We start from the raw sequence: 27,018 nt of genomic DNA, 5'->3' as shown, positions 1-27,018 counted from the left end.
CACAATTAAATAGAACGGGTGCGTTTTAGCTCCATGTGAATGGATGCGCAGTAGACAAAAAAGTATATATAATGGCATGCCCTGCTCTTCCCTACTTTAATGCCATCCTAATGACTTTATCTTAACACTTTGTCTGAGCATGTTTCCTTTCCTAACAGATAACTGCAATCACAGTTTACATTATTCCTACTTAGAAGGAAATGAGGTTTGAGATGAATTTAGGATATGATTGAAGAGTTGTGGTATCTCTGTTAATTTTTGCAATAATCTGATGTTGTAGTTCGTGTCGTGCTTTTTTACCTCATCTCCTCTGCTTTTTTTTTTTTCCCCTTGGATATAAGTAGTTTAGCAGAGTAAATTATCAGCTTCATCCTGGGCATAGTAAAAGTAGACGAGTGCAGTTATCTCCACAGCTGAGATGGGAAGTTCTCACTTGCAGGCAGTGAGTTATGTCCTGCTGAGGAATTGCTGCTTTCTTTGTGGGTCTCTGCCAGCTCTTCAGATCCTGACAGGTTATGTCGAACAGCATGGGTCACCCCATCTCAGGCACCAGACAAAGCCAAGTAGCAGTGAGTTTATTGCACTGGCTTCGGAGAAGCTGGTGTTTGCTCAGCATTTCCTTTGTAGCCCGGTTGCCTGATTTCATTGAAAGAAAGCAGAGCGAGGCTGCCCTGCTAATGAATTATGACAAGTCTTTTGCCTATCAGGCAGAGAGTCTTCTGCTTATCTCCTTCTAAGACAAAAACTTAATGGAAGATGTTCAGACAGGCAAGCTGTCTGATGATCCTCCTTAAGTGCGTGCCCCACTCTGCTGCCAGCACGCACAGAGCCGTGAAGCTGCAAGTGGCAGCAGCGTTTAATGCTGCCTCCCTCATAACGCCTGAATAATTTTCCAGAGAGCAATCGCCGCAACTGCTGTGAATGTGGCTGTTTGTTTATTTTTCACCTTGGTCCTGGCGGATTGCTGACCTAGCTACTCTGCCTCATGCGGGGTGGGGAGAGGCGAGGAGGAGACATTTCCACATCCCCAGGGCTGGCGTTGTCCTCCTCAACAAGCTGGGATCAGTGCGGGCTGCCCGAGGGGATCACGCCATGCTGGGCACACATGGCCAGTTCTGAGGGGGAAGAAGATGACCTGGGCTATTGGGGTGAGTTCTGCAAGGCTGTTTGTCACCTCCCTGCAGTCTCATGGCTCGTTATGTCGAACAGCACAGCTTCTAAACTTCCAAAGCTTTTTTGCTTTTATGTGCCATGGCCTTCATTTGCTGGAATGCCTCAAGTTCACGGTGTGCCGGTCGTTTTGAAAACGGGATGTAATTACAAAGGTTTCTTATGCTTACCGGCAGCTTTTTTCAACCAGTGTAATCATCATTACTTGTGGATACTGTAAATTGAATATCCCCTCCCTAATTACATTAAACTCAAGGGTTGGCTGCTTAAACAGCCAAATAAGAAAAGTTCACTCTTTACTATAAATAGCAAAATTGTTCCTTAACTTCTGCTGACCTTTAAAGCTAAGCGCTTTGCACGATGTCATCAGGTGTACATTAGAAAGATGGCTTGTAATTAGATCTGTAATGAGGAATTAAGTTGGAATGGCTTTCTGGAAAACTTCATTTATTCAGCGTTTTCTAATGGTGCAGCAGAGTTAAAGCTTTGCTGCATGTCAGGCCGTTGGATGGGGCTGGCTGCCCTCCTGCCCCACCTGCAAGGGGAAGAGGAGGAGGCAGTGCCTGTAATGGATTGGTCCTGCCCTTTGCACGCAGCGCAGGGTCAAGGAACGATTTATCTAGCAGTCACAGACTTTCTTGGGTTAATTAATGTTTCTCCTCTCACTTCGGTAGACAAATGATGAGTTAATTTTTAGTAAGCGGTAGAATAAAGAGAGGGTGGCTCTGTGATCTTTTTATTTGCTGCTTTTTTTTTGTTTTTTTTCCCTCTGATTAACGTGAGAAACTGTTGTCGTGCTGAAACGTAAGTTGTCTTTTCTGGTGGGAGAAGACAGAGCTTAAATTAGTCGTCGTGTCTGCCTTGCTTTGAGTCTGCTGCCTGTCAGGGTTCACCCATTCTGTGCATTGTTTTCTCAGCACTCAAAGAACTTAGTGAGCAACTTGATTGATTTCCACTTACGTGCGGTAACTGAAAATTTCACATCTTAGCTACCAGCTAACATCTACTCTGTTTTCTTCATTCTACTTCAATTAAAATTCCTTCATTTATTCCCTGTAGAAGATTTTTTTGTAAGTCATGACTACTTATTTTCCCAGAGCACTTCCTGCTGAGTGTGCCTTATGATCTATTGTAAAAATGTGCTTGGATGGGACAAATGGAAGAAGTGTGTCTCAGTCAAGACAATTGAAGAATTGAAGAATTATGGCTACATCAAAAGAATACTTCTTTTTCAATAGGGATTTTTTTGTGAAAACTGCATTGAAATAAGTCATAAGATACAGATATCATTTTAATGAAATGCAAGGCTAAAACAAGGTGAAAAAGTAAGTTGTCTTAGTCTGTTTTAGAATAGTGTTCTTTCCTGTTGCTCTCCTGGAGCAACATTTAAGAACTGCAGTGAGTAGTTTAAAATAATAAAATACCCTGACCAGCTTTATTTCTTGTTGAAAAATAATGTCCGTGTGTGATACATTTGTTAATCTAAAATTGAAGAATAATTATAGTTATTCTCATTTGCCATCCAACGTATTTTTTACTTTGTCATTATGCTATTACATGACAGGTAAATCAACTGTGTAGATTGGTTTATGTATGCTGGTGGTGCATTTGTTTTATGTGCACCTCAGCAGGTGAAAACATTTGTCTGACACACCAGTCTCATTCCAGCGGTCCCTTGGACAGACTAATTCATAGGAAAGAAAATGAAGAAAGAGAGCAATGAGGCAGGCAAAGGCCTTTAAGATCTTTAGATTCATTTGTTCCTACTTACCCTTTTGCAGGCACTTGTGCTCACCCTCGAGGCTTAAAATCTTTAGTTGCTTTCAAAATGGCATGGCAAAGTGATTTTTAGCTGACTTCATAGTCCTACGGCGAAGGCGAATCTTCAAGCTTGTCTTTTCCCAGCTCATTCAAATACTGGTAAAGCTTGCACTTTTAGCAGTAACTTAGCAGCCTTATGTCATACAGTGATGCTTTTTAATAGAGCCTCTATAGTTATGTAATTTGTCAACCTCTTTTTGGATGGTTTATCAGCAAGTATCTAAAAAGTACAGTTGCTTTGAATTCTGGATGTGGCTTCAGACACAACTATTAGGAAACTCAGATGCTGTCAGTGCGTTAGAGCATCTGTCTTTGTCCCTATAATTGTAGGTCACTCTTCCTTATTAAGCTTATTTCTGTTTTGCTCTTAACTGCAATGGAAAATACTTAGTGATTAAGCACATCTCTTAACTTTTTCTGTGCTGGAAGTAGGGCTGTTTATCAATTGGATGGAATTACCAAGTGGCATAATTGTGGGCTTCATTTTGCTTCCTGTTCAGTTCTTAACAATACCCAGCATTTGAGCTGCTGCTTTTGGCAGCTGAGTGCTGAGCTGACATCTTGATGGAGCAATTTATGGTAACCCAAAGGTCTTACTCCTGAGCTGTAACATTCAGCTCAGAACCCATCACTGTATTTGTGGAGTTAAGGTTATATTTTTCCATGTGAATCACTCTACACTTATCCACACTGGATTAAATTTACCATTTCATCATCTAGTTGCTCAGTCTCCTGATGTCTTTATGCAGTTCTTCACTACTTGCCTTCATCCTTACTGCCCTGATTTTGCATCATCTGCAAACTTGGTGGCTTCAATGTAGAGTAGACCAAGTTTTCAGATTTCAGTCTCTCTTTTCTAGAACCTGTATTAGAAGTTGGCAATGCATTAACTGCATTTGAGACCTTGGGTAGCAAAGCGCTGTGTGGTGAGGTGGTGTGCCGTGAGCAGTAATTCTGCTCCTTTGCCATTGAGTTGTGACTCTTGGGTGAAATACTACGTGGTCTTTGCCATTTTGTTACCTTGTACAGAGAGAGAACTATGGGGTTTGTTATGCATTTTTATAATGCCTAGCACAACAGAGATTCTTGCATCTACCAGTATCACAAATTAAAATTAGGCGAGCCCAGTTTTTCAGGATTTAAAATTGCTGATTGTGTGTGCTATTATTTGAAAGTTTTAGTAATATCTTATTCTGTTTTAATTTGTTTCTGTATCTCATTTCCCATACTGGGGTGTGGAAGACTAATAGACACTAACAAAGAAAGAGGAAGATACTATTTTCAAAGAACAAGACTTAAAATCCTGAAAGTATACAGAGGGTTGTTATTTCACTTGTATAAAGCTGAGATAATGTTTGAAACTGCGGTCTAGAAAGAATCAGATGGAAGCAGTGTTTTTAATTGGACAGTTTCATTTTTAATAGACACATATGGTCTCCATCAGTAATCATCAATCTTATTTGACATAGTCACATTTTGGCTGGTGGATAATAAACACGCACTTGTGCCATGCTTGGTTGCTGCGTGGAGCTTTTGTGATGTCGAAATAATAGGGGACATTCCTTTGGCATTCCTTCTTGTGCAGCTGTCATTCAGAGCTGAATGAGGTTAAGAGTTGTGTAAGAGTAAGTGAGGGAAAAATCTGGAGTCATAACTATATCTTTGAATGAAATTGTGAAGATGTTTGTATTACTTATTCAGATTTTAGGGTTCAGAACAGGATTTTAGACTGGACTTAAATTTCAAATCCCCTGGGGCTGGTTTTTTGGCTTGTCAGTTCATTTGTTGTTGGTTTTTTGTTTTTGTTTTTTTTAGCTCTTTTAACTCCCTGAAGTGGAGTTCCCATCCCACAGGGCAGGAAAATGTTGTGGGTGAAATACTTGGCAGCTTGAAGGCAAAACAAATGAGGCTTCTCAGGTCTCTGTGGAAACCTAACTACAATTTGACTGCAAAGTTCGGCTGAAGAAAGCTCCTTCCTACTCAGGGTGGAGGGAGACCAAAGGAAGTCTGTTCTTGTGTTTTTTATCTTACAGAACAGGTTTTGTGGTCTTTCATAGGGTCCCACGTGACATAAAAGCTGGAGCTCTGATTCTCTGACTTCATGCTGTTCTGTGTTTTGTGTCCTGTCAGCCCACAGTAGGAGAAGTGACTGATTCTCTTCTTCCACCACAGGTGTTTGGGGCACAAGGTGTGATTCGTTGCAGATGTGCCATTCAGCCTGGTACTCTGTCATTCTCATATTAGAGGCATGAGGAAAGACTACTGTTGTAATTGAAATAATAATACTTCCCCTGATAGGCTTTGGGACGCTGCAGATTTTAGGAAGAAAGTATTTCTGTGGTGATGAGTTTTCAGTTTGTGATGATGAAGGTGGGTGAGATGACAAAACAGGGAAAACGGGACAAAGATGACGTGGCAATGAGGCTAAATGAATTACAAGCAATAGAAGGATCTAACACGATGTGATTGTTAAACTTGAACTATGTGGCAGGAAAGATTAAGTGTAAGTATACCTGCATTAACTAACTCTGCTTATATAGGGTTTTCAGTAGTGATTTAAATCCTCGTCTTTATTTTTTCAATTACTGTAGACAGACCAGGAAGCTCAAATACCCTCATAATTCTTAGCTAATGCAAGGAAAGAGTGTAAACAAATGGCCACATTCTATTCCAGCCCTGTTGTTTCATGATAAATAAATACAGTTGACAGAATTGAAGGCCTTGCCACATTCCTCCCAAGCATATTCTCAGATTTTAGAGAATTCTTCTAGAGTTTTGTCTGTGATGTTCTACCTACCTGGTGTCTTGGGAGGGTCAGAAACGGGGCAAAGACTGATGTAGGTACTTGCGCTTTAATTGCGCTTCTGTGTTGGCAAGAACCAGTTGTCAGATTTCTTATCAAGGAAAAAAATATATATTGCAGATATGAATGGCAAGGATTTGGAGGCCTTTAGTCTTAGATTGTCCTTTCAGTCATTATCAACCTCAAGGATTATATAGGCATACTATAAAATGTGGCACATAGGCCACATTAAGTCTGGTCCACTGTATCAACTTTGAACTTTGGTCTCCTGAGGACTATTTGTCACCATCTGTGCAACAGTAACCTGAACACTCTAGGATAGGAACTGTTTAAGGAGATTTTGAAAGTTTATTTAGAATAGGCCAGTGTAGCTTGCAGTCAGTACCATTTCTGCTTCAGAAGAGCTTTCAGCCAGGAAGGCAACTGAGGCTAAGCTATGTTAGTTATTCTTCAGTCCTTCATTCTCTGGCAGCAAGAGAGTAGACAGAGAGTTAGCTGTGCATGGACCCAGGGCAGTGCACATGCAAAATAGCCATTATGATCGTGTTTAGTAAATGCACTGTTTCTGAAAAGTATTATGCACTAGGCTCAGGCTGCACACTTGTCCAAGTGATTTGCACAGCCCGACTCTCTCAGGGTGCTTCTAACTATCCTTCCGGCCCCCCTTCTGATGGGCACTGATGGAGTTGAACCCCCAGCTGTACCTTGAATGTTTTGATGGCTTTTGTTGTCCAATATGCCTCAACTTCACTGGCACTGTTGAGAATAATTTCCCAACTTCTCTGGAGTAGGTAGTGCCTTCTTATGGTATAGACTGGAAGAACAGCTAACAGATTCCTCCCTTTTGCATGTTTATTTTAGGTCTTAATAGACTTCAGTATTTTAGGACTCTGTAGTAAAATAAATGCCTGAGGGAACCTAAAATGTTCACACATAACCAGGGCTGGCAGGAGAACAAGAATTCAGTGTCATGGAAGAATTTAGCAGGCTTAGCATTCAGCTTGATGAGGAACTAAACACAGTTTTTAAGAGATTTTTGTGAAAAAAGAGAGGGAGAACAAGCTGCTCTCTTGCTAACTGAGAACTCATCTAGGCACTCACCTGGAATGGGGGAGATCCAGATGTAACTCGTTGGCCTGAATTAAGTGGTGGTGGTGGTGATTTTTTTTAGTTTTTTTTATTTGTTTTTTCTTTGTTTGTTTTTTGTTTGTTTGTTTTCTGTGATTAGTTGCATTCTCAGCCTGTTTGTGTCTCTCGTGGACAAAATGTCCCATTAACCAGCTGAGATGCCATGCTACGCTTACATCTGGGAGTAAAAGTAGTTGGGGTCTTGTGTTGATGAGTCTGCAGCTGTTTTTGGGGAATGGTTGGGGGTTATTCCATCTGAAAGTGTTCATCAGCATCCAGTTGCAGCACATTTCTTTCATGGGAAGAAACAATGGCATTATCAGTATATCAGTACTACCTAAATCAGTACTACCTATTATTCAATGTATGTTATTCAACAGAACACTATAAAAGATCTCTGTTTTGATATACCAGTTGTTTATGTTAAATGGCATAATTATTTAACTTACGATACTTTAAACACTTCTACCTGTTTTTGTCTTGATAGTTTCTGTGCGAGTTCATTTCTTTTTTACACTACATTAATTTATAACAGAAGAAACTCATGAAACTTTTAATTGCAGTATGAAGGCAAATAAAGTTGTCTACTAATGAGAAAGGTGCACAGGAATAAAATGGCAAGGAGAAAGAAGGGGGGGAAGTAGAGAAGGAAGGGTTGCCTTAGCTTTAATAGGAACGATAGAGGCATCAGGAAGCCTTGTCTCTAGGAGGTCGTAGGCACTGTGACGGTGATGACACTGCCTTCTCTTTAAACACGTCATGGAATTCACCGAGGTACGTTGCCTGCCAGCTTTGCAACATTCCGTCTGTAACCTTTGCAGGTTTGTAAGATAAAAATACAATATTTTACTAACTAAAGAGAAAAGGAAACTTAAGTTTCTGTACTTAAACTGGGATTTTGGTAGGAGGATAAGATATGCCTGAAGCAAATAAATAAATTGGTGCACTCTGTCCAGCAACTTTACATTTGACTAGCTTGGGAACCCCTCTTCCAAAGCCCAGTTAATAGAAAACTAGTGGGTTTTTCATTGATAACATCAATGAAGGATAATTTGAGCTGGGAGTGGGAGGGAAAGAGCTGGATGCATTTTAATCCAATAGATTCTATGAAAACAGACTATAACCATAAAAATGTCAAATAAAGCAGTTGTGTTGTATATTATTGTTTATAATAAATTGTTTTCTGCTTTTTCTGCTAACCAGGCTTTTCCGTAAATGTATTTGCCTTCCAAATGCATATGTTGTTATTCTCATGGAACAGCTGCAGTAACATATTGTACTTGCATGCTAGGATTTTATTCTTTCAAATGGAGTGATGCATGAGTCATTTATGGCTAAAACATAGTAGAACTTATTATAACATATTTCAGAAGATGCGCTATGAACAAAACAGATCCAGAAAGACACTTGCAGTGAAACTTAGATTTCTAAGAGTTTACATGAGCTGCTGAATGTTATGGGCTGATGTATTATCTTTATTCAAAAGAAATTTGAGTATAGTTCTTAATATCTCTAAATGCTCACCATGGCATGCATAATCTTAATAGCAGTATGACAGAGAATTTATATTAAACTGTGATGATTAACATCCTCCTGTATTTGACAGGGTCTGACTTCGAAGTATCCTGTGATTTGTTTTGTTCTTGTAGGTGTAAAAAGTCTGACCAAGAGCAGACTTCATAGTCTCTAACTGCTTCAGAAAACACATAATGAGTGATTATTTGGTGCACTAGAATACCTCAAAGATAAATAAGGGGAAAAAAGAACCATAAAGAAGAGGAAACATCTCAGATAACTGAGTAGAAGTGTTGAGACTATTACACTGTCTGTATCTCTTCATGTAGATACCATGGCATTTATAGTATAGGAGATTTAAGTCAAGTAGAATGTGCAAGGGCAGCTCCAAAAGTAATTCCTCATATTTTATGATGTTGGCTGATTACATCAGAGGTGGATGTTGGTGGCCTGGTAGTAGAGTTTGAACCTTCCCACCAGTATTCTGTTCAGTGTTGTTGCTGTGTGACAGATGGCAGCAGAGGGACACTCTGACAGAGTGACATCTGAACTTGAAGTGCATATGAAGCAGAAGTGTGTCACTGGATTCCTCCATGCAGAAAAATATGGTACCCACTGACATTCCTAAATACTTACTTGATTCATGGAGACCAAACTGTGAATGTGAACACAGTGAGGTGGTCGGTAGTGCGTTTCAGCAGTGGCAACAGTGCCTTGAAAGACAAGCCATGTTCCGAATGACCATACACAGCTGTCACACCATGTAATGATGAGAGCCTTGATCAGATCATCTGCAGAATTAGGTTTGGAGCTGAATTGTTGACTTCAGTACATTGGAAATAATGGTAGCAACATTGGAATGTCGCAGTTTTCACCAAATGAGTGAAATGCTCACACACAAACAGGAAGATCACCATATGCAAGCCTGTCAGGACCTATTGAAACAACACAACTGAAGGTGACAGTTTCCTGGATCATTACCAGTGATGAGATACAATGTCACCACTACAAGCCAGAGTCAAAATGGCAGTGGAGTGGTGACATGTGAATTCTACATCAAAGAAGAAGTTCAGGATGCAACCCTCAGCAGGAAAGTGATGTGGACTATCTTTTGGGATAGGAAAGGGTTGATCCTTTTGAATTTCCTGGAACCTAAACAGCTACATAACAACACTGACTAAGCTGAAGGCTTGCACTTCCAGAGTCAGGCCAGAGAAGATAACCTTTCTCTTGCATTACAATAACTCCAGGCTCCAGTTTGAGCACCATGGAAAACATTGTCAGCTTTGGCTGGATTGTCCTATCATGCTCATCCTTTAGTCTGGATTTGGCACTTTCCAACTTCCATCTGCTCAGGCTGATGAAAGATGGCTGTGTGGGTAATGTTTTTCTTGCAATTACTCCATCATAGCAGCTGTGAAACAGTGGGTCACATCTACTGGTCTGAGACTTCTGTTAGTGTGGCATGCAGGCTCTTTTCATTGCTGGTGAAAATGCATAGCTAACGGTGGTGACAATGTTGAAAAATAGTGTTTTGTAGCTGAGAATTTGCTCTATTGTGGTATTTGTATCCATTATAGTTGTCATTGAAATAAATAGGAGTCACTACTTTTGGAGCAACCTAAATAGTAAGACCAACTACAACAGAAAAAAACTGTATTTTCTGTGGTAGGCATAAACATGCCAAAGTACAAAAGAAGTGAGATGTGGGTAAAACTGGTTTCAATTCTGTATTTCTCTTTCTCTTCACTTACAAATTGCGTTTTACGTAATCTGATCCTTTCAGAATGAATATGTTTAGCTTGGAAGTGCTCCTGCATAATCTTTTCCTTATATAGTGCTGCATTATCAAACATCATATGAAATTATTTACTTTGTGCTTGTATGAATGTAGACAAAGTCAAGATATTAGTTGGCTTTTTCAGGAACCGCTCTTATAATTGGTTGCATTACTTCTTTGTATAAAAGAAGCATTGTGTGAAAAGAATTGTGTGTGTACAAATGTAATCTTGGCCAATAACCTGCTAAAAAATGCCCTTTTCAAAGGGGAAAAAAAGAAATCAAATGAGGAATGTGTTCATGCTTTTCTTACCAGTAAGCAGTTGTGGTAGATGTTTTGAAAGTAGAGATTGATGGAAGTTGATGCAAAGGAGTTGATAATCTTGGAAAGCCCATGCAATAAGATATATGAGGAATTTTAGTTTTACGGAGTAGTGCTTCCAGACCAATGCCTTTTAAATGCTTCCTATGTAGTAATTGGTTTTTAGCTGGTAGATTTTTATGGGTTGCATCTTGAAAGTATAATGCTTCGACTTCAGTAATTTTTCAGGAACTCAAAGACTCGTACAGCTTCAGCTGGTGATTCCTACCATTAAGTGCAGTTGTTCCAGCTTTACTAAGCAGTCAGATGAGAGTTGTCTTTCATCTCTTTTCAAGCAGATGGCTAACCTCTGTCTGTCAACAGATTTGGATGGCCCAGTTGCTGTTTGGACAAAGGCCCAATGACTCTGAAAGCAGCATGGTGAAGAACTTTTGTTACCCTTGGTTCCAGTCAGACTTTTTTGTATGTATTTTGGTCTAGTCTTTCAGGTCTTTTCTATTTTCATTTAGATAAAACCTCGTAGAAGTAACTGGAGTGGTCTATCTTACTTTGTTTTACTATTCTGAAGTGGTCAAATTGGCAACAAAGTAAAGCTTACATTATTACTTCTATATTTTACAGTTAACAATTCATGAAACTATTGAACTTCCTTTTGTTCATTAGCTTATAACTTTATAAATTACACTTTTGGATGGAAATTTCCATGTTTAGTCTGAAGCCATAGAGTTTACTTTAAACTCCATTCTACGTTTTCTGACCTACCAAAACTAATGGGAAGTTTCTGTAAGTACTTTGGAAAAGAAAAAAACGTTAAGCCTGTTCCCCTGCAGTTCAAAGGATTAACTAAATGTATATGAAATTTATGGGTATGAATTTTATATGTAGCCAGAGCATAGCACTGTTCTGCCAAGTTTGAATACAGTTAAAATGTTACAAAATTAATTAAAAGCTATCAAATGGCGATCTTATCTAAGTTGTCATAATAGTTCTTAATAATTTCTAGTATTGAGAAAGAGTAATGAAAAATATGCAACTTCATTGTTTTTTACAAATGCTGGATATGTTTTCTTACTGGTTTAAGTATTTTTATTTTTATATTTGTCTCCAAAATAAGAGGCTTTGTTGAAGTAGCATTTCTTTTTTCTTGTTCAAAATGCAAGATTTACGGAGACACCTAAAGAAAGAGTCCAGCTTGTTCCAATTACTCAGTACCCAGCAGTTTTTATTGTTCTGTTTTCTTAAATCATCCCTCAGTGAGACTGGGCTTTTTTGAAAATCTGTCCCTAAAATACCACCTCCGGCCTGTTCTGACACTGTTGTCTTACCATGGATTCAGTAGCAAGTGAGCTCTGGTGACCATGTGGCGGATTTTCATTTAAGCTTTCCAGCTTCCTGCCTGTGGTGTTCTATTTGTTTCGGAGGTAGAAACGTTTTCTCCACATGGGCAAAGCTGATAAGTTCTGTTCCAGCAGAGAAATAAATTACATGCTAGATGTAATGAGACATCAATGTCCAGTAAATGTCCTGTTGCTTGTGAGAGTGGTGCTGTGTGAGACAACAGTTGATAATTTTCTGGTAATTCTCTAATTCCTTCCCTCCCCAAAAGTTCCTTTGTGAAGGAGTTCGATTTAATATAGCAGGAAAAAAAAGCCTCAACACAGAACAAAACTCAATAGTACAGCAGGAAAGGGAGAGCTTCTGAAAATAGAGCAACAAAGAGCTCACATGCTGAATATACTGGCTCAGCTGGTATCTTCAGGCCTGTGGACGCTGTGCAGTTCAGGGCTCCTTCACTGGTCTGAAGTTTCACAAGCAGGAATGCTGTCCCCTTTCTCGTTGCTTAATTGATGCTTTTATAAGCATCCCATGGTTCTTTCACTTTATTCTAATGGGAATTTTTACTGGCTTACTTTATTTTCCTGGGAAAACAGAGGATGTAATAGCGCAGCATGATGTTTTCTTTCATGTGGAACAGGACTTGGGCTCTGGCAGCTCTTGGTTAGCTTCCGTCAAAATTTCTTTACATTGCCACATCTCTGAGAAAACAAGTTATCTAGTATAGTCTGTATGACAGTCATTCCAATGCCATGAAGAGCTTTTCCAGACACTTTGCTTCAAAGATGCAGCTCCCTTAAAATGAACTGTGAGGTAGCTGCCACACTGGTAGCAAAAGAGGAGAAAACTGGCACCCTGACTATTGTTTAGACAGTAGGGCTCAGTAGAGTTAAGAAAACTCAATGTAGTTCATAGGTATTTGGTTTTATTCCTCCTTAGATTAATTCTTAGCAGGGTGGAAGGAATGAGGATGGAAAATTACCTGACTCTATAAACTGAATGATATGTGAGTCATTCTCAGAGGATTTATTTTCTCTTTAGCAACTCTCACCAGCTCCCTTCCAAAGATATCCTGAAGTGCCCTTGTACTCCTCAAGATCCATTTCCTGTCCTGTTTCAGAAAGGCAATTTTCCCCCCTCCCCCTATTTTAGCCCAAAGGAACGTTGAAAATAAAAGGTACAAAGGCTAACACAGGGTCATGCTGGAAGAGCGATAAACCAGATGTGACATGGCTCAATCCATCTCAACTCTAATAATAAAATGTCACGGATAGGAAGAATAAAGCAGCGTTTCTTCACAAAGGTTTCTTTTTTTCGGTGATTACTCTTTATGAATTGCCTTCTGAAAGGATATCAGCATCCAAAAAAAATTATTCTTTTACAAAGGTCAGGGTGGAGTGGAAACAGCAAGCTTCAGCCTCGTTGCTGGGTGAATGTAGGACATACAGAGACTGAGAGTGTCCAGCCTTGTTGCGTGAGTTACAGCATATACCAGCAGCCCTGTTATTGATGCTCAGTTGCATTTCTGGAAAGAAAAAAAAGTTGTTAGGGTGTTTTCCTGATTTTTTGGTTGTATCTGTGGTGACGTTGTCTTTTGTTTTTCATTCTGCCAAAATGCCCTAACGGCGTTTTGAAAGGGCTGAACTCTGCAGAGCACTGCAAGTGGGTTCTGGCATCTTGTTCCCCTACAGCTTCCAAGACTGCTGTGCTCAGCCACCACACACTGCCTGCCAGTGCTCATGAGATGGTGGCCAGTGGCTGTGTGTAAACAAGTCAGTGCTGAGCTGGTATCTCTGTCCTGGCTATGATGTGTGAGGCTCATGTGTCAAGGCTGGGATGCATGAGCTTGTGTCCTAGCAGATGAGCAAAATGGAAGGTCCATTTCCGTGAGAGAACTTGTACTTTGTAAGTGGAGATAGATAGGAGTTAATGGAAACGTTTTGCAATCTGGTGTTCATTTCATCAGCTTGCTCCTGTCCAAAAATCCACAGAAATGGAAGGAAGGAGGTGTATTCTTCTAAAAATACCAAGACCTATCGCTTAAACTGGAACTCTTCATTTGACTTAGAAAATCATTCTCCCGGAAATAGCTTTCTTTTCCCTTTCCAACTTGGTATGTACGCTCTTTTAATTAATGTTGAGGCAAGTACAGTTGAGTTGAACAAAATACCTCCTAAAATAAATACTTAAAGTGAGGGATGATTGGATTTTGAGTTTGGCTTGCGAACTTTTTTGCCTCAGTGTTTGGACCTTCAGTCTGCACCTGGCTGCCTATTTGTAAGGTGATACAACTAAAAAATAATAAAGTATCTGAGAAGGTTGAAAGTGATATTCTTAAGTTAGAATAATCTGTCAGCTAAGGATCAGAATCTGCAGTTTCTTTATAGGTAGAACTTCCATTTAAAGGAAAGATGAACACAGCCTTAGCTCAGGACGAAGGAGCTGCTGTGATCACGGAGTCTGACCTCTGCAAGAATAGGACATTTCTTTCATTTAGCAATCTGCTAAGCAGCAGCTGCTAAATTTCCAAAAACATCAACAAAAAAAAAAAACTGAAAAGGCAAAGTCTTCATTTCAGAAATGAATGCTAGTTGTAATGCGTAAACATTTTTCTTACGAAATCTTTTTCAGAAAACAATCACAAGCCTTATATTACAGACTCGTAATTATCATAATATATTTCCAAGGAAGAGAAAAAAAAATCAGACCAGAATTTCTCTTGCTTTCTAATGAATTATTTCTGTTCTCAAATCAGTGTTCTCTTATTATAATCTTGTAAAGTTTCAGCTTCCACACTCTACAGAAGCACTTGCAATTTTGTTAGTTAAAATGTGTGTCAAAACAACGCAATTCTTTTCTTTAGACATAACTTTTCAAGGATGTCTGGGAAAAGTGGGCATCATTTTTATGTAAGATTTGCATCTGAGATGAAGTGACGGTTTGTTAGCATTCAAGGAGATTTGGAACTTGGGAAAGTGCACTTTTCAATTCAGGGTTTACAGTTTCATTATCTGCTGTGTAAAACTAAACCAAAACCATTTAAATGGAAAACTCACAGTAGGCTGCATGCATAGTTTTCAGGCATTTAAAAGCAATTATTAAAAAAAAAAAAAAAAAAAATTACTAGAATGATTTTTGCTGAAGATAGGTCTATAAACAAACTTCTATGTGTATATATTCATGTATTGAAAAGATGTCTATGCATATATTCCCTTGGGTAGATTATCACAATAACAACAATTGTTGACTCTAGTGTAAGTAGATAAGAAGAGCTGTGTTGGTTATAAATAATCATTCTTTGTGTGTTATGCCACAACAATTTTCAGTAGTTCTTTTTGCATGTAGAGTTTTAATTAAGAGATAACTGTCACTGCAGGTTGACTACAGAAGGCTGCAGTGTCCAGCAGAGAGATAAATGCCAATGCCAAGTCATACAGGTTGGATAATGTACAGGGAGTCCAGAATTAAAAATAAATAAACAGGTTTACAATTAAAACTTGCTTATTTCTGACTTACTGTGTTATATGAAGAGATGAAAAGATACAAATTCTGACTGCTTAGGGTTGTGTGTACCAAGAGGTTTTTATTTTGTCAATTTGCATGTAATACATTGGAAATTGGATCTTAGGAATGCTATCAGTAAACTTGTTAGGAATGGTATAGGTGCCCTATTTAAGAGTGTTACAGCTTTCAGCACACTGGGAAGTCGTACAACAGATTGCAAAGACTCATCTCAGCTTGATTCGGAAGGGCTGTGAGTATCCTACTGCCTGTTTGAAAGTGTTTGGATTTCTAATTAATTTAGCCAGAAGATGTGTTATTTCTGACCTTCAGAAACTACTGACCGTCTGATTCTAGTTTAAAAGATGGCATTAACTGTTTGAAAAATGCATTTCTTCATCTACTGTTGTCAGAAGCAAAGTGCAGAATTAATATATATATATCTAATGTTAGTGAGGTGTTAAGTATATAACACACGTTCTGCACAGTATGTGATTATATTTTGTGGTTTATGTGACATAATAGCACTTAACATAACATTAAAGCTTCATTTCTATAGAATCACCAGCAAAAATCCTATTAATTTAATCAGAAAAGGCACCCACCTTGCAATTTGTAATTTAATAGCATTTTCTTACTGATGTTGAAGTCGGTAAGTACTCTTTACCACTAACTTCAAAATAAGCCTCTTCCCCTCTGGCTTTGAGATGCCAGTGGAAGAATTTTTTATTCAGTCTCAGTGACAAGGACTGCCAAGATTGTGAAACGAAAAATGCATTGTTCTGCCGTGGCTAAACAGCCTAAACAGAGCTGTCGGCTCTTAGATTGCCTTAAGCATCCATCAGGAGCCCTACGTAAGAGTTAGGTGAAGGATTTATGCGTGCTGATTGAGATTAAAATAATAGCCCTTCAAATTTTTATAGTGAAACTACTTTTGTAAAATGCGTAATCTGCAACACTTTTTATGTGGAGTGAGTTGATAATGCTAGATGTTCGGGTTTTTTCTTTTCAGATGCTTTTTTTTTTTTTTTTGAAGTACATACTAATGCCAGTAGAAAAGCTACGCAGCATGTATAGATTTATAATTAAAGATCACAAATAAGGTTCTCTCCTTGTTACTACTATATCACCAGTAAAGTGTCTGTTCTAAGAGTTCTACTCTATTTGGGAGTTTTCATAAATGCGTGTACTTTTGGGCTCTGCAGAAACATTCTGGGTCATCTCTCCCAGCCCACCCACCCTGTAGCAGTAGGAGATCATTACTATTGCTTCGTTTACATCCTATTTTTCTCCTGAATCCCATGTTCCAAAAGTGTCTGATGCAATTTTCTCTTAAATACATCTAGTGAGTATGCAGGGTGTAAATACAAGTACATACCCATTGGTGTTGAAGCAAAGTGCTGCTTTGACATGCAGTGACTGATAAAAGATGAAAGCTGAGTAATTGTTTTATCTGCTTTTCATAATACGAATAAGCATAAAAGATTTTAATGGCTTTGCTTTATTTTTAAAGCTTAGGGTGTGACCTACCATATACATCTGTAAGGTGTGGATTGCAGGTGGGCGGTGGCATCCTGGAGACTCTGGAGCCAGAGGCACTGCTCTTCCAGCATGTCCTCTGGCCCCCACACACTGCAGAAGCCACTGTTGCTTCCAGGCTCTTGTCCCTATAGTGCTAGGCAGCAGCAATTGTGTCAGCCTCAGACTTCAGTGCTTAAATATACTTTTCCAAATGCAGCATTGCCTCTGCTTCCAACTTTTGTTTTGTATCGTCTTTGCATGTACCACTGCTGATTTCAGGCTTTTCCATATGTTTCAGTCACTTTGCAAATGTAGACCCGGAACAGAGTTGTACAATTTTTTTTTTCAACATAATTATATTTAGGTATCTTTCTTGGTTTATATTCTTCTTACAGCCAGTCTTCTTGGGGTTTTACCTCCTTTTGGGACTTATTTCCTTCCAAAAATAATTCACATCCTCACAGATTGCTATATTGAGACTCATACTACTGGAGTTTGCCTATATTTTCTGCAGAGTTCTGCATTTCCATGTGAAAAATCTTTATGTACTTCCAGAAAAATAAATTAAAAATCATGTTTTCCATTATGAAAATACCAACAAATGAAGGTGTGTTTATCCTCTTAAATCTGATAGAGGAGATCTAAGTACTTTTAAGTGTATTTTTTAGTAGTAGAAAATAACTTACTGTCTTGCATCAAAGTCACATAGTAGAAACAAAAAATCTGCTTTATTTAAATATGGGTAAGAGACAAAGCAGAAGAACTGAAATTCTTGCTGAATGTATACAAAAAAAAAAGTAGGAGAAGAGGGGGAAAAAAAAATCATTTCTGCCTTTCCGTAGAATAAAATGTTGTTTGCATCACTGTGTGCCTTTAAGCTGTATGGAAAAAGAACGATAATTAACAGAATTGGATTTTGCCACGCATAATGATTCTTGTGATTTTTAAACTTGTTTACTAGGATTTAAAAGTTATTACCAAGTAGTTTGAAATTCCTTTCATTCCATATACAAAAGAAAATCAGAAATTGGCATGATGTCTATGATCCCTCTTTTTCTAGTGCTAAGTTTTTTTTCTTAACTTGTAGCTTATTCTATAAATGGCAGCATAGATAGCTATCTGTCTTCACTTGGAATTGAACAGGGACTCTCACTAAGGTTTTGCAGAGATCTGCCAGTGCTGGATGAAATTGTACAGAAATACGCATCCCAGCTGGTTGGCCTAGGGTTCTTGTGAAGAATTGGCTCGTGCTGTCACTGGCTCCCTGTTCTCTGCAGACCGTGCAACTTTGTGACAGGAACGACCTGCCTGCTGCTATCAGGTTGATTTAGAAAAATCACCAAAGTTGCATGATTTGCTGCAAGGGTTACAGGCATAACCACCTAGTTTTTCCAGTCACTGTCTCCATTGAGTGTGCTAGTGGAAAATTTGCTCATAACCCCACCTTTCTGTCTTGTACCTGACACCTTGTTTTCTGAGCTGAGAAACTGTAGTCCGGAGCACCTGAGGATTGCTCTTTCCGGATGGATGCTCACCAGTGCAGTGTCAATTAGCCACATAGCATTGAGGCAATTAATAAATCTGGATAAATGAGGGAATTTGCAAAATAATTAAGAGGTCTTGGACATGACACATCTTCAGGCAATAGGATATCTTGTGTGATTATGGTTTGTGTAGTCAAGGCTATGTTGTATATGAAAGTTAATGAGTGTAATTGAAGAAGTGAAGGGAAGCATATTGAAAACATCTTTATGCATAAGCTCCATAGGTATGCTGGTTTGCTTCAGATAATACACATCTGAAGTGCTCTTCTGTATTCAGAGGAGCCTAAAGCCAAAAAAGGAGATGTGTTCCACATTAAATTTAAAAAACAAAAGAACAAAATATATTGTTAGTTTTTACTTGGGAAAAAATAATTATCTGAATGAGATACAGTGGTTATCTAAATCAGTTTGGACATGTGATAAAGAAAGCTTTAAATATACTCTCAATAAATAATGCAGGTCACTGAGGCAAACAACTTAAAAAATCAAGGTTTAGCAAGAAAAACTGGTAGCTCTTTATCTTGAACTTGAATAAATGTCTGCTTTCTTCTACCAAATTCCCAAGTTGAGGACTGTAAAATGTCACTCCCTCATCTTTGTTATTTCCCCAGCCTTGGGTTTCATGCAGGAGTTACTTGATTAATGGTAAGAGCTTGGTTTCCTTCCAGAACCAAAGGTGTTTTAAAATTGTTAATAGTATATATTGCACTGTTCCCTACAAGTTTGAGAGGAAGTAAATGGTCTGAAAGAATTAAGCAAACAGTTTTTAGCAAAGCTCTCACACGTTTCTTTCCTGGTAAACCAGTTGGTTGGGACCTAATGTGTTTTAGTGAGCTTCTAAGATGTTATGTCTCAGGCTATGTTGAATGTGGATGAAAAAAATTGTTTTATTCATCAGGATTTTAGCACTGTACAAAGGAGATGGAGAGACGTTAATTCAAGTTATCGGTGCCTGCTCTATTATTATATTAAACTTAAGGATAGCAGTGAGAGGTACTGCACTTTTCCAGTGCAACTATGCTATAGAGTACGATAAAATACCAATGATTAGATGATGGAAAAGTCTCTTTTTCCCTTACTGTAAATTTAGGTTCTTAATCATGAATGGTATCCATGAAAGTTAATCTTTTTTTCTTTTTCTTCCAGAAATTATGTAATAAAGCTGCTTCGTTATCTGTTACAACTCCCCACCTGCAGGCAGTAAAATACTTAAGACTGCCAGACTACTTTATTCTTATACCATGTAAAGCTTTTAAATACTATTGGTGGTGTTTGTTGTATCTAAAGTGCAGTGGGGGTCACAGAGCCAACTCTGTTTCAGAATTAAACCTGCTATTATATTCATTTCGCAAGAGCACAGAAAATTGAACTTAGTAGTTGGATCTGTCAGTCTCATGCATGAGGTAAGCACGGTGCTTCAGGATGAACATACTTAGGGAAGTTTTCTAACAACTCTGACAGTGAGATGGCTTGAAGTTCCATGGATGGGTCCAGTAAAATAAGAAAGGAGACAGTACCAAGTTTCCACCATACATGTTAAGATGGTCTTGGCTTTGAGGACTTGTGCAGAAGTTATCTAAATGACATCGTCTTTCCTAGTTCTATTCGTTTTTAGCTATGAAGTAATTCTGGCTGCCTTCCCTAAAACTGAGGAAGGTCCTTACTGCCTCTACAGCTGAGTCTGCATCTCAATGCAGCATGGAGGGGATGGGATGGAAAGAGATTTGGCACAGCTCCCTCACTGGGAGTCTTAGTTACAAAGGGAAGGGCCTCACTTTTTCCAGAACAACCATCATATGCCAACTTTCTCAACCTGCTTCTTCCTATTGGCTCTAAAGAGACTTTCTTGTTGCTTTTACCATTCAGTCAGCTTTAGAGTTGCCTTGCTCTTTCCATTATCCACATCAATGGTGAGAAAGCACTCTCTAGATCACAGACACAAACTTAACATGGCCCCTTAGGAAATGAGGGTAATATAGGAGCAACAGATTCATAGCACAGCAGTCACTATAGGATAGTCTTTTCTGCTCCTTCAGGAAGTTCTGGCAGTCCTGTGCTGGTGGTGACTGTTGCGAAGCTCTCCAGGATCATTTCTTTGTCTTAAGGAATTTGGGTATGAGATCAGAACTCCTGAAAAGTCTGCTATTTTATCTGTGTGAGCCTCAGCTAACTTGATTCTTCTAGAAGGAAATGTAATTTGACTGTGGTACCTGCGAGAGATGTCAAAGAGCTAGGTGAATGCCTGGACAGTGTCAGAACAAATACATAAATATGGGTATTCTATTGTGAAGAGAGAAATCACAGATACTGTAGTGTAGGGTGTTCTCTACCCACTTATTCCTCACGCAGAAGTGCATATGGTAAATTTACAAGAATTGTGGCACTTCCACACTGACTGGCACATCCTGTAAGAAGAGGACTTGTTCCAGATATCAGACTGGACACTAATACACACCCTGTGTGCCCTGCTTTTTTTTTTTTCCAGAAAAAAAGATAATCCTGGTATTCTGAAAAATAAATCCTTACTAAGGAAGACGACATAAGCTCAGGCATGGCATAGGCCTCTATCTACTGGGAGTGGTCTCTTAAGCAGAGATAACTCAGGGCTGCAGGCCCCTGTGGATTAGGTCTGTAGACATCTTAAGTGAGATCTGTGCTGAATATACATGGCAGGATAAATTACCTAACTCTTTACTGCTTATTGGGTTTTATTTTGTTAAAGGACTAAATGTTTTGTTATGATATCCTAAAGCTTTATTTAAACTTGTTGTCTTTCGTGATGTCTTTACGGTGCTTGCAAGATGTGGAAATGGGAAGCAGCCATTGCATATACATGTCTTCTAAAATTTGTACAGATGGACTCAAGTTTGACAGATGTCCCATTCTAATGGGTTTTAAATAGTATCTGTGTCTGAAAAAATACTATTAAAAATTTCTTGTCAGGATAACTCATAGGGTAGCAATTTAAGGCTGCGAGTTTCTGTATCTGTAAGCTTGGAAAACAGTTTTTGTTTCTGTGCTTATTTGTTTTATTTTCTTCCATAAATACAGGTATGTCTCTCTGAAAGAGGAAACTATGTATTTGGTCATATGCTTGAGTACGTTTGTTCTGCTAGTTCACCTGGTTAGAAGAGATGAGAATGGAAAAAGAGTGCAATGTGTGTGTTTCCTTCACATAAGTATTAGTATTTGCTAGACAAAACAGAGTTGCTTTAGTTTTGACAGCGGTCTAGGAAAATAAATGCTTAAAAAATTAGAAAATGTTATATTTCCCAACTGGTTGCACAGCAAATATTTGATTTCAGTTAGCACCGGCTCTTCTGTCCTTCTGTTTTGCAGAGACATTGGAATTTTAGAAGAGCAATAGACACTGTACATTGAAATAGCAAATCATGGCATTGTCTCATGTATTGTAAAGCACCTAAACCAGTATATTACATGCTGTTGTCATATTCTTTTTTCTATTTTTTTATTATTTGGGGTAGACAGTTTGCCTTTCAGTGATGCAAAAAAGAATTGATTTGTTGTTCATGTCATATCTTGACCCATTTTTTAATTTTTTTTTTCCCGTAGGTCCTCCCATGCCATCCTCCTCATCTAGTCCATCAGTTACTGAACATTTACACTCCCCTCCTCCATCACCCAATCTCCATGACAACCAGAGGTGGTTATTAAGTAATAATACCAGCCAGCCAGTTCAGGACTCTGATACAGATGAGGACTATACTGCCAGCTCTTTTCTAGTACAGACCGGTACTGTTTCAGTGTCTGTCCCAGGTCATGGTAAGAAGAGGACGCTTTGTCCATAGTTTGAGTACCCTTTTATTTTCCATCCTCTTACAACATTGCCTAATAAAATTAGAGTATCTAAATAACTTCATATTTTAAATTGATTTTACTTGAAATTTAGCAAATGATGTCTCTACTTTAGAAATACTGTAGCATAAGCAAGAGTAGAAACTCAGTGTATTGAAGACCATTTAAGTTATTTTAAAATGCAGTACTCATATAAAGTAGTAGTTATTGATGATTTCTTACGTAATGCAATTTGTTGCGAGTGACTAGGCTTTACTTATATATTTTGACGGATATGATGAAGTTTGTTATACTGTCATAAAGTTTAGTTTCAGAATAATGTAAAGTGTATCTTCTGCTACTTCATCAAGTTTAAAAGGTTCCAGTCGCTGCTTTAGTTTCCCCATAGGTGGGAGAAGAAGATTTATGTTTCTGGATAGGGCACTGCAGATCAGGGAAACAGCTGTATTGGAAGAGAGCTGTGTGGTCAGAGAAGAAACAGTAGCTCCAAAGTGCATGTTACTATGGCTCTCATCCTCCCAACTAGTATGAACAACCAATGGGAGAGAGATGAGTATGAAATACAAGTACTTGCTTATATGTCTTGCTGTTGGAAACAGAATCTTGACCTTTTTTGTCTTTCTAAATGTTAAAAAACAAACAAACAAAAAAAACCCACATGGTTCCTTTTTTTGTTTTTATATGATTGAATAAGCTTTCTTGGGGTTGATCAACAAAGTCTGGAACAAGAATTTTTGGTTTTATGGAACCATTTCTGTCTTTTGATTGCAATGAACCATCCTATATATGAGTCACTAGAGGGGGTTTGGAGAAATATTTTGCCTACAGATTGCAAATTGATTTGTTGGACAGAATTATTTTGTGGAACAAAACAGTCTTCCTAGCTTCAAGTGCTACTTTACTGTCTCAACTAATTTTCTAAGAGCAGTTGTGCACATGAGTTTGACAGTGTTTTGTTTTTTTTATTTTGAAAAGACATTATGCTTTGAATTGGGGTTGCAGTGGTAGGAGCTTAAATTCTTGAAAAATGAGCATAACAGGTTTATTTTTGCATTTTCAACTCATTCCATTTTTAATCTGTGAGGACTTCTCAGAAGCATGGTAATACATAATGCAGGTTATGTTATGCAGATGTCTCATTTCTTTTCTGTCAATGAATGTGTTATTTGTTAGATAATATATGCATTATCCAAAAGGTAGACTGGTTTAGTTCGGTAAGTCAACGCATTTAGATTGCTGTCTTATCCATCAACCCCCTCCTTTGTAAATGAAATATGCAACAGCAAGAGAAAGCTACTAAAAATTTTGGATGTTTGGGATGAAATTCTTAGATCTCCTAGCCTCTTAAACTCATTGTATCAAGTTGTAAGTATTCATCAGTCCTCTAGGTTTTGACACTTTGCAGTTTCTGAAATTTTTGGGAATTGCTTGCCAATGCGAGTTGATCAACCTTGAGGATTGTTCTGCAATTGTTAACATCCCAGCCAAAGTAAGTTCAGCGAATCCCACAGCAAGTCAAATCTTGACCCCTCAGCTGAACAAAATGAAGTTGTTTGTTTTTTTGACAGGGCAGGAGTTAACACCATGGTGTACATTAAGAGAGTTGTCTGTGGTGAGACTGTGGCTAGCCAGAAGGAGCAACCAGCATGTTCTATAAGTTTATTTTTCTCTTACCCTCTATCCTCTGTGCTTCCCTTTCTTCTCTATCTGCTGATGTCTGTAATTCACCCCTTTCCTGTATTATGTCCAATGGAAGTGCTTGCAGTTGCTGCTTCGTGCTGTCAAAGAATTAAATCAGTGATACACATACACTCATAATCTAGTATTGCTGGCAGTCATATAATACAGTTAATGAACTTACTTTCCTCTTCGCAAGATCAGACTTGTTTTTAGAAGTGCTTGAACTTGCTGAGTGCAGTTACTATGTCAGTAATTGACGAAATTCAAGTATTGCTGCTTTTTTCTTTCTGCTGGAATATGAGAAGACCATGGATGGCTTGCTATGAGTCACTCAGCAGCAGGATCAGGGATTGCATTACTTAAGGAACAGGATGCTTTCATTCAGCGTGTATGTGAATATTGCTTGGGAAATCTACTTGCTTTGTTCATGGTGGTTTCTTACATCTTAAACTGCTGACTTATTAGATTGGAAAAAATGATGTTCTTTGTGGAGGAGTGAAAAAGACAATGGTTGAATTTAGTAATCAAGCTAATTGTTTCTATGCTGCTCATAACTTGCTTCTACATAGTGATTTGCATAGTTGTATAGCTTTTTTACTAGTAGATAGATGTCTCCAGATCTGCACTAGAAAGTAAAAGTTGTTTAATTGTGGCCCTTGGTACTCTCTTAGTGTTGTATTTTCTTCAGCTAAAATGCTAATACAGCATGAATAGGATATTCCTCTCAAAGAAAGATGTCATTTTTTCACCAGTTTTCTTTTAATGCATGTAAATAGAAAGGAACCTTCCATTCTGAGATTTTAATGGATAACACAATAACTCAAGTGTTATATTTTTGGATAATTTTGTTAGATATTTATCTTAGCTAGGGGAAGTATTTTCAAAGCATTTAGGATAGAAAAGGTGCTGACAGAGAATAATTCTATTACTGAACTGTTTTCAGTTATATTGACTTCTTGTGAGTACAAGTTAAATTACTTTCTCTTCAGCCTATGTAAACATATTTGTTTTCTTTTAGTCTGAGTTGATTTGTTGAATATAGTAACATCCTTAAAATTTAAAGGATTTGATTGTGGTTAGAGTTCTGTTAATCTATGCGTTTGGGTTTCTTTTGTTTACCAACATGGATTAGCTTTCATTTAAGAGATTAGGAAGAAGGGAAATGAGAATTATTAAAATCCATTTATTGGATGCTCACAAGAAGTGGTCTTCATGGAAGGTACTGCTAGTAGCTTTAGAAATTCATGTCAGACAAGGACTGTTGTGCACAGTTTGCTAGGAAACATTTGATTTCTCTTAAAGAGGTGCTTTAACAGATGTAAAATTTAGGAGAATGCAAATTGGAGGACCATAAGATAAAAAAGTGTTCCTTTGAGAGCTTTCAGTTTCCTAGATTTTTTTTTGTTGTTCCGTTTCTCCACAGTGCAGTTCAGTCTTACTCTACTGATTCTGTCCCATCAGTCAGCCTATTTGTCTACTGATTTTTGAACAATTTCCTAGTTTTGTAAAAGCAATTTTTAGAACTCCTGAAAATTTCCAATTGATTTTAGAATAGTGAACTGATTTATAAGAAACAGCAGTATCTGAATAGGCCTTCAAAGAAGAGGGCACAGTTAAAAAGGGAGAATGAACTAGGCTGGGAGGAAAGAGGATTCTGGAACATGATTGTTTTTGTGGAAAGGCTTTCTTTATGTAATGGTCTGCATATAAACAATATAAGTCACATGGCAGTCTGTATTTGAGCATCTTAATAGGCTTCTTAATTTTTTTTCTGCCAAAAATATAGGTTAGTCAGAATTTGGAGGAAAATTTATTTATCTTTATTATTTATTATATTTATTTATCTTTATTTTATCTAGTAACGTAGTTTATCTTTCAACACAGACGTGCAGCATGATGGAAAATACAGTGCTAAGTTTTTAGATTAAGTAGATAGCATGAAGAAAAGATAAATGTTAAAGCTTTATTTTGACAATGGGGATGAAGAGTCTAAACTCAATTCAGACTGGGGATTTTTACCCCTAAATTGAAAACATTATGGCAGAATCATCAAAGGCAAAAGAACTCTTAAGTTTTCCAAGGTTTTCATAACAGGTTGTAGCAATTGTTTGTATGATAGGATGATTTGAAATAAACTTCAGTATAATATAAAACTTTTTTTTGTTGTTGTTGTACTTGATCAAGGATCTGCCTGGTGGTGCATAACAAACAAGATTTTGCTCTGGCCACAGAGCTGCAGATTGATAGACTTTTCAGTTCAAAACAACTAATCTTTCCTGCAGAAAAGGAAACTTTAGATGTCTAGAGCACAATTCTGAGTTTTAGTTTGTATAAGAAAAAGGCTGGGAGACTGACAATTTACAAAAAATATTCATATTTGGAGATTTCAGTGTGCATTGTAAGTAACTCTGCAGACATCAAATGCTCTATTGTGTAGTTTTGGTAATCTGAGGACTTTTGTTCATGGTGACTCATTAGAATTTGGTGGGAGAGGCTATATAAATGTATCTGTCATACTGAAATTGCGTACTGTTTTCTCATACCACGATATCAAAAATTCAAAGTGAAAATGTTTAGCTTTGCTGCAGGCTGCTGAGAGAATGCAGGCCAAATGCTCAAGCTTGGAGGAGATTACAAAGGCAAGCACAAAGCACAGATGTTGGGATATTGGACTCGATCATCTCTTGAGGTCGCTTTTAACCCCAGCAATTCTTTGATTCTTTGATATGACTATTTTTAGTTTTGCTCAAATTTACCCTTCAACTATCATGTTTTATTTTTCTGTCAAGATATCTCAGCATATACCACTGTGACTAAGCAATCTGTAGTTTCCATTTCTTCCCACTTCTAACTTTTCCTTCTCACTAGAAACAAATGAAATTGAACAGTGAATGTGGGAATCTGTTAAAAGTTAGTGGTGGACTTAAGACAGCTTTTCCAATCTTGCAGTTCTTGTAGTTTCTCTTGAGAGAGCAGAAAGACCTCCTGTTTTACACCAAAAGCAAGGGACAGTATGGGTTCCCTTCTGTACCTGTGCTGCTTCACGAGAAGGTTGGAAATAACCTGTGAATATTAAGAGCCAC

The 27,018-nt window shown here is 38.0% G+C and overlaps 1 protein-coding gene across 10 annotated transcripts in view; it reads left to right on the top strand.

Moving 5' to 3' along the window:
- Positions 1-27,018, top strand: part of TENM3 (teneurin transmembrane protein 3) — a 399,330-nt gene that overhangs the window by 210,522 nt on the left and 161,790 nt on the right. For 5 of the 10 annotated variants that reach the window (XM_085222460.1, XM_085222458.1, XM_085222456.1 and 2 more), the window contains one exon: positions 22,013-22,222. The exons of 4 other annotated variants lie outside the window; for them this stretch is intronic. In XM_085222460.1, coding sequence (XP_085078586.1) covers positions 22,013-22,222 — 210 coding nt within the window. Of the gene's footprint in view, positions 1-970; positions 1,149-22,012; positions 22,223-27,018 lie in introns of those variants that run through there. One more of the 10 variants, XM_085222462.1, reaches the window with a different exon arrangement.

Source organism: Meleagris gallopavo, chromosome 4, assembly GCF_905368555.1.
Source record: "Meleagris gallopavo chromosome 4, MGAL_WU_HG_1.1, whole genome shotgun sequence".
NCBI classification, from domain to species: domain Eukaryota; kingdom Metazoa; phylum Chordata; class Aves; order Galliformes; family Phasianidae; genus Meleagris; species Meleagris gallopavo.
This window is presented reverse-complemented; position numbering and strand designations above follow the sequence as displayed.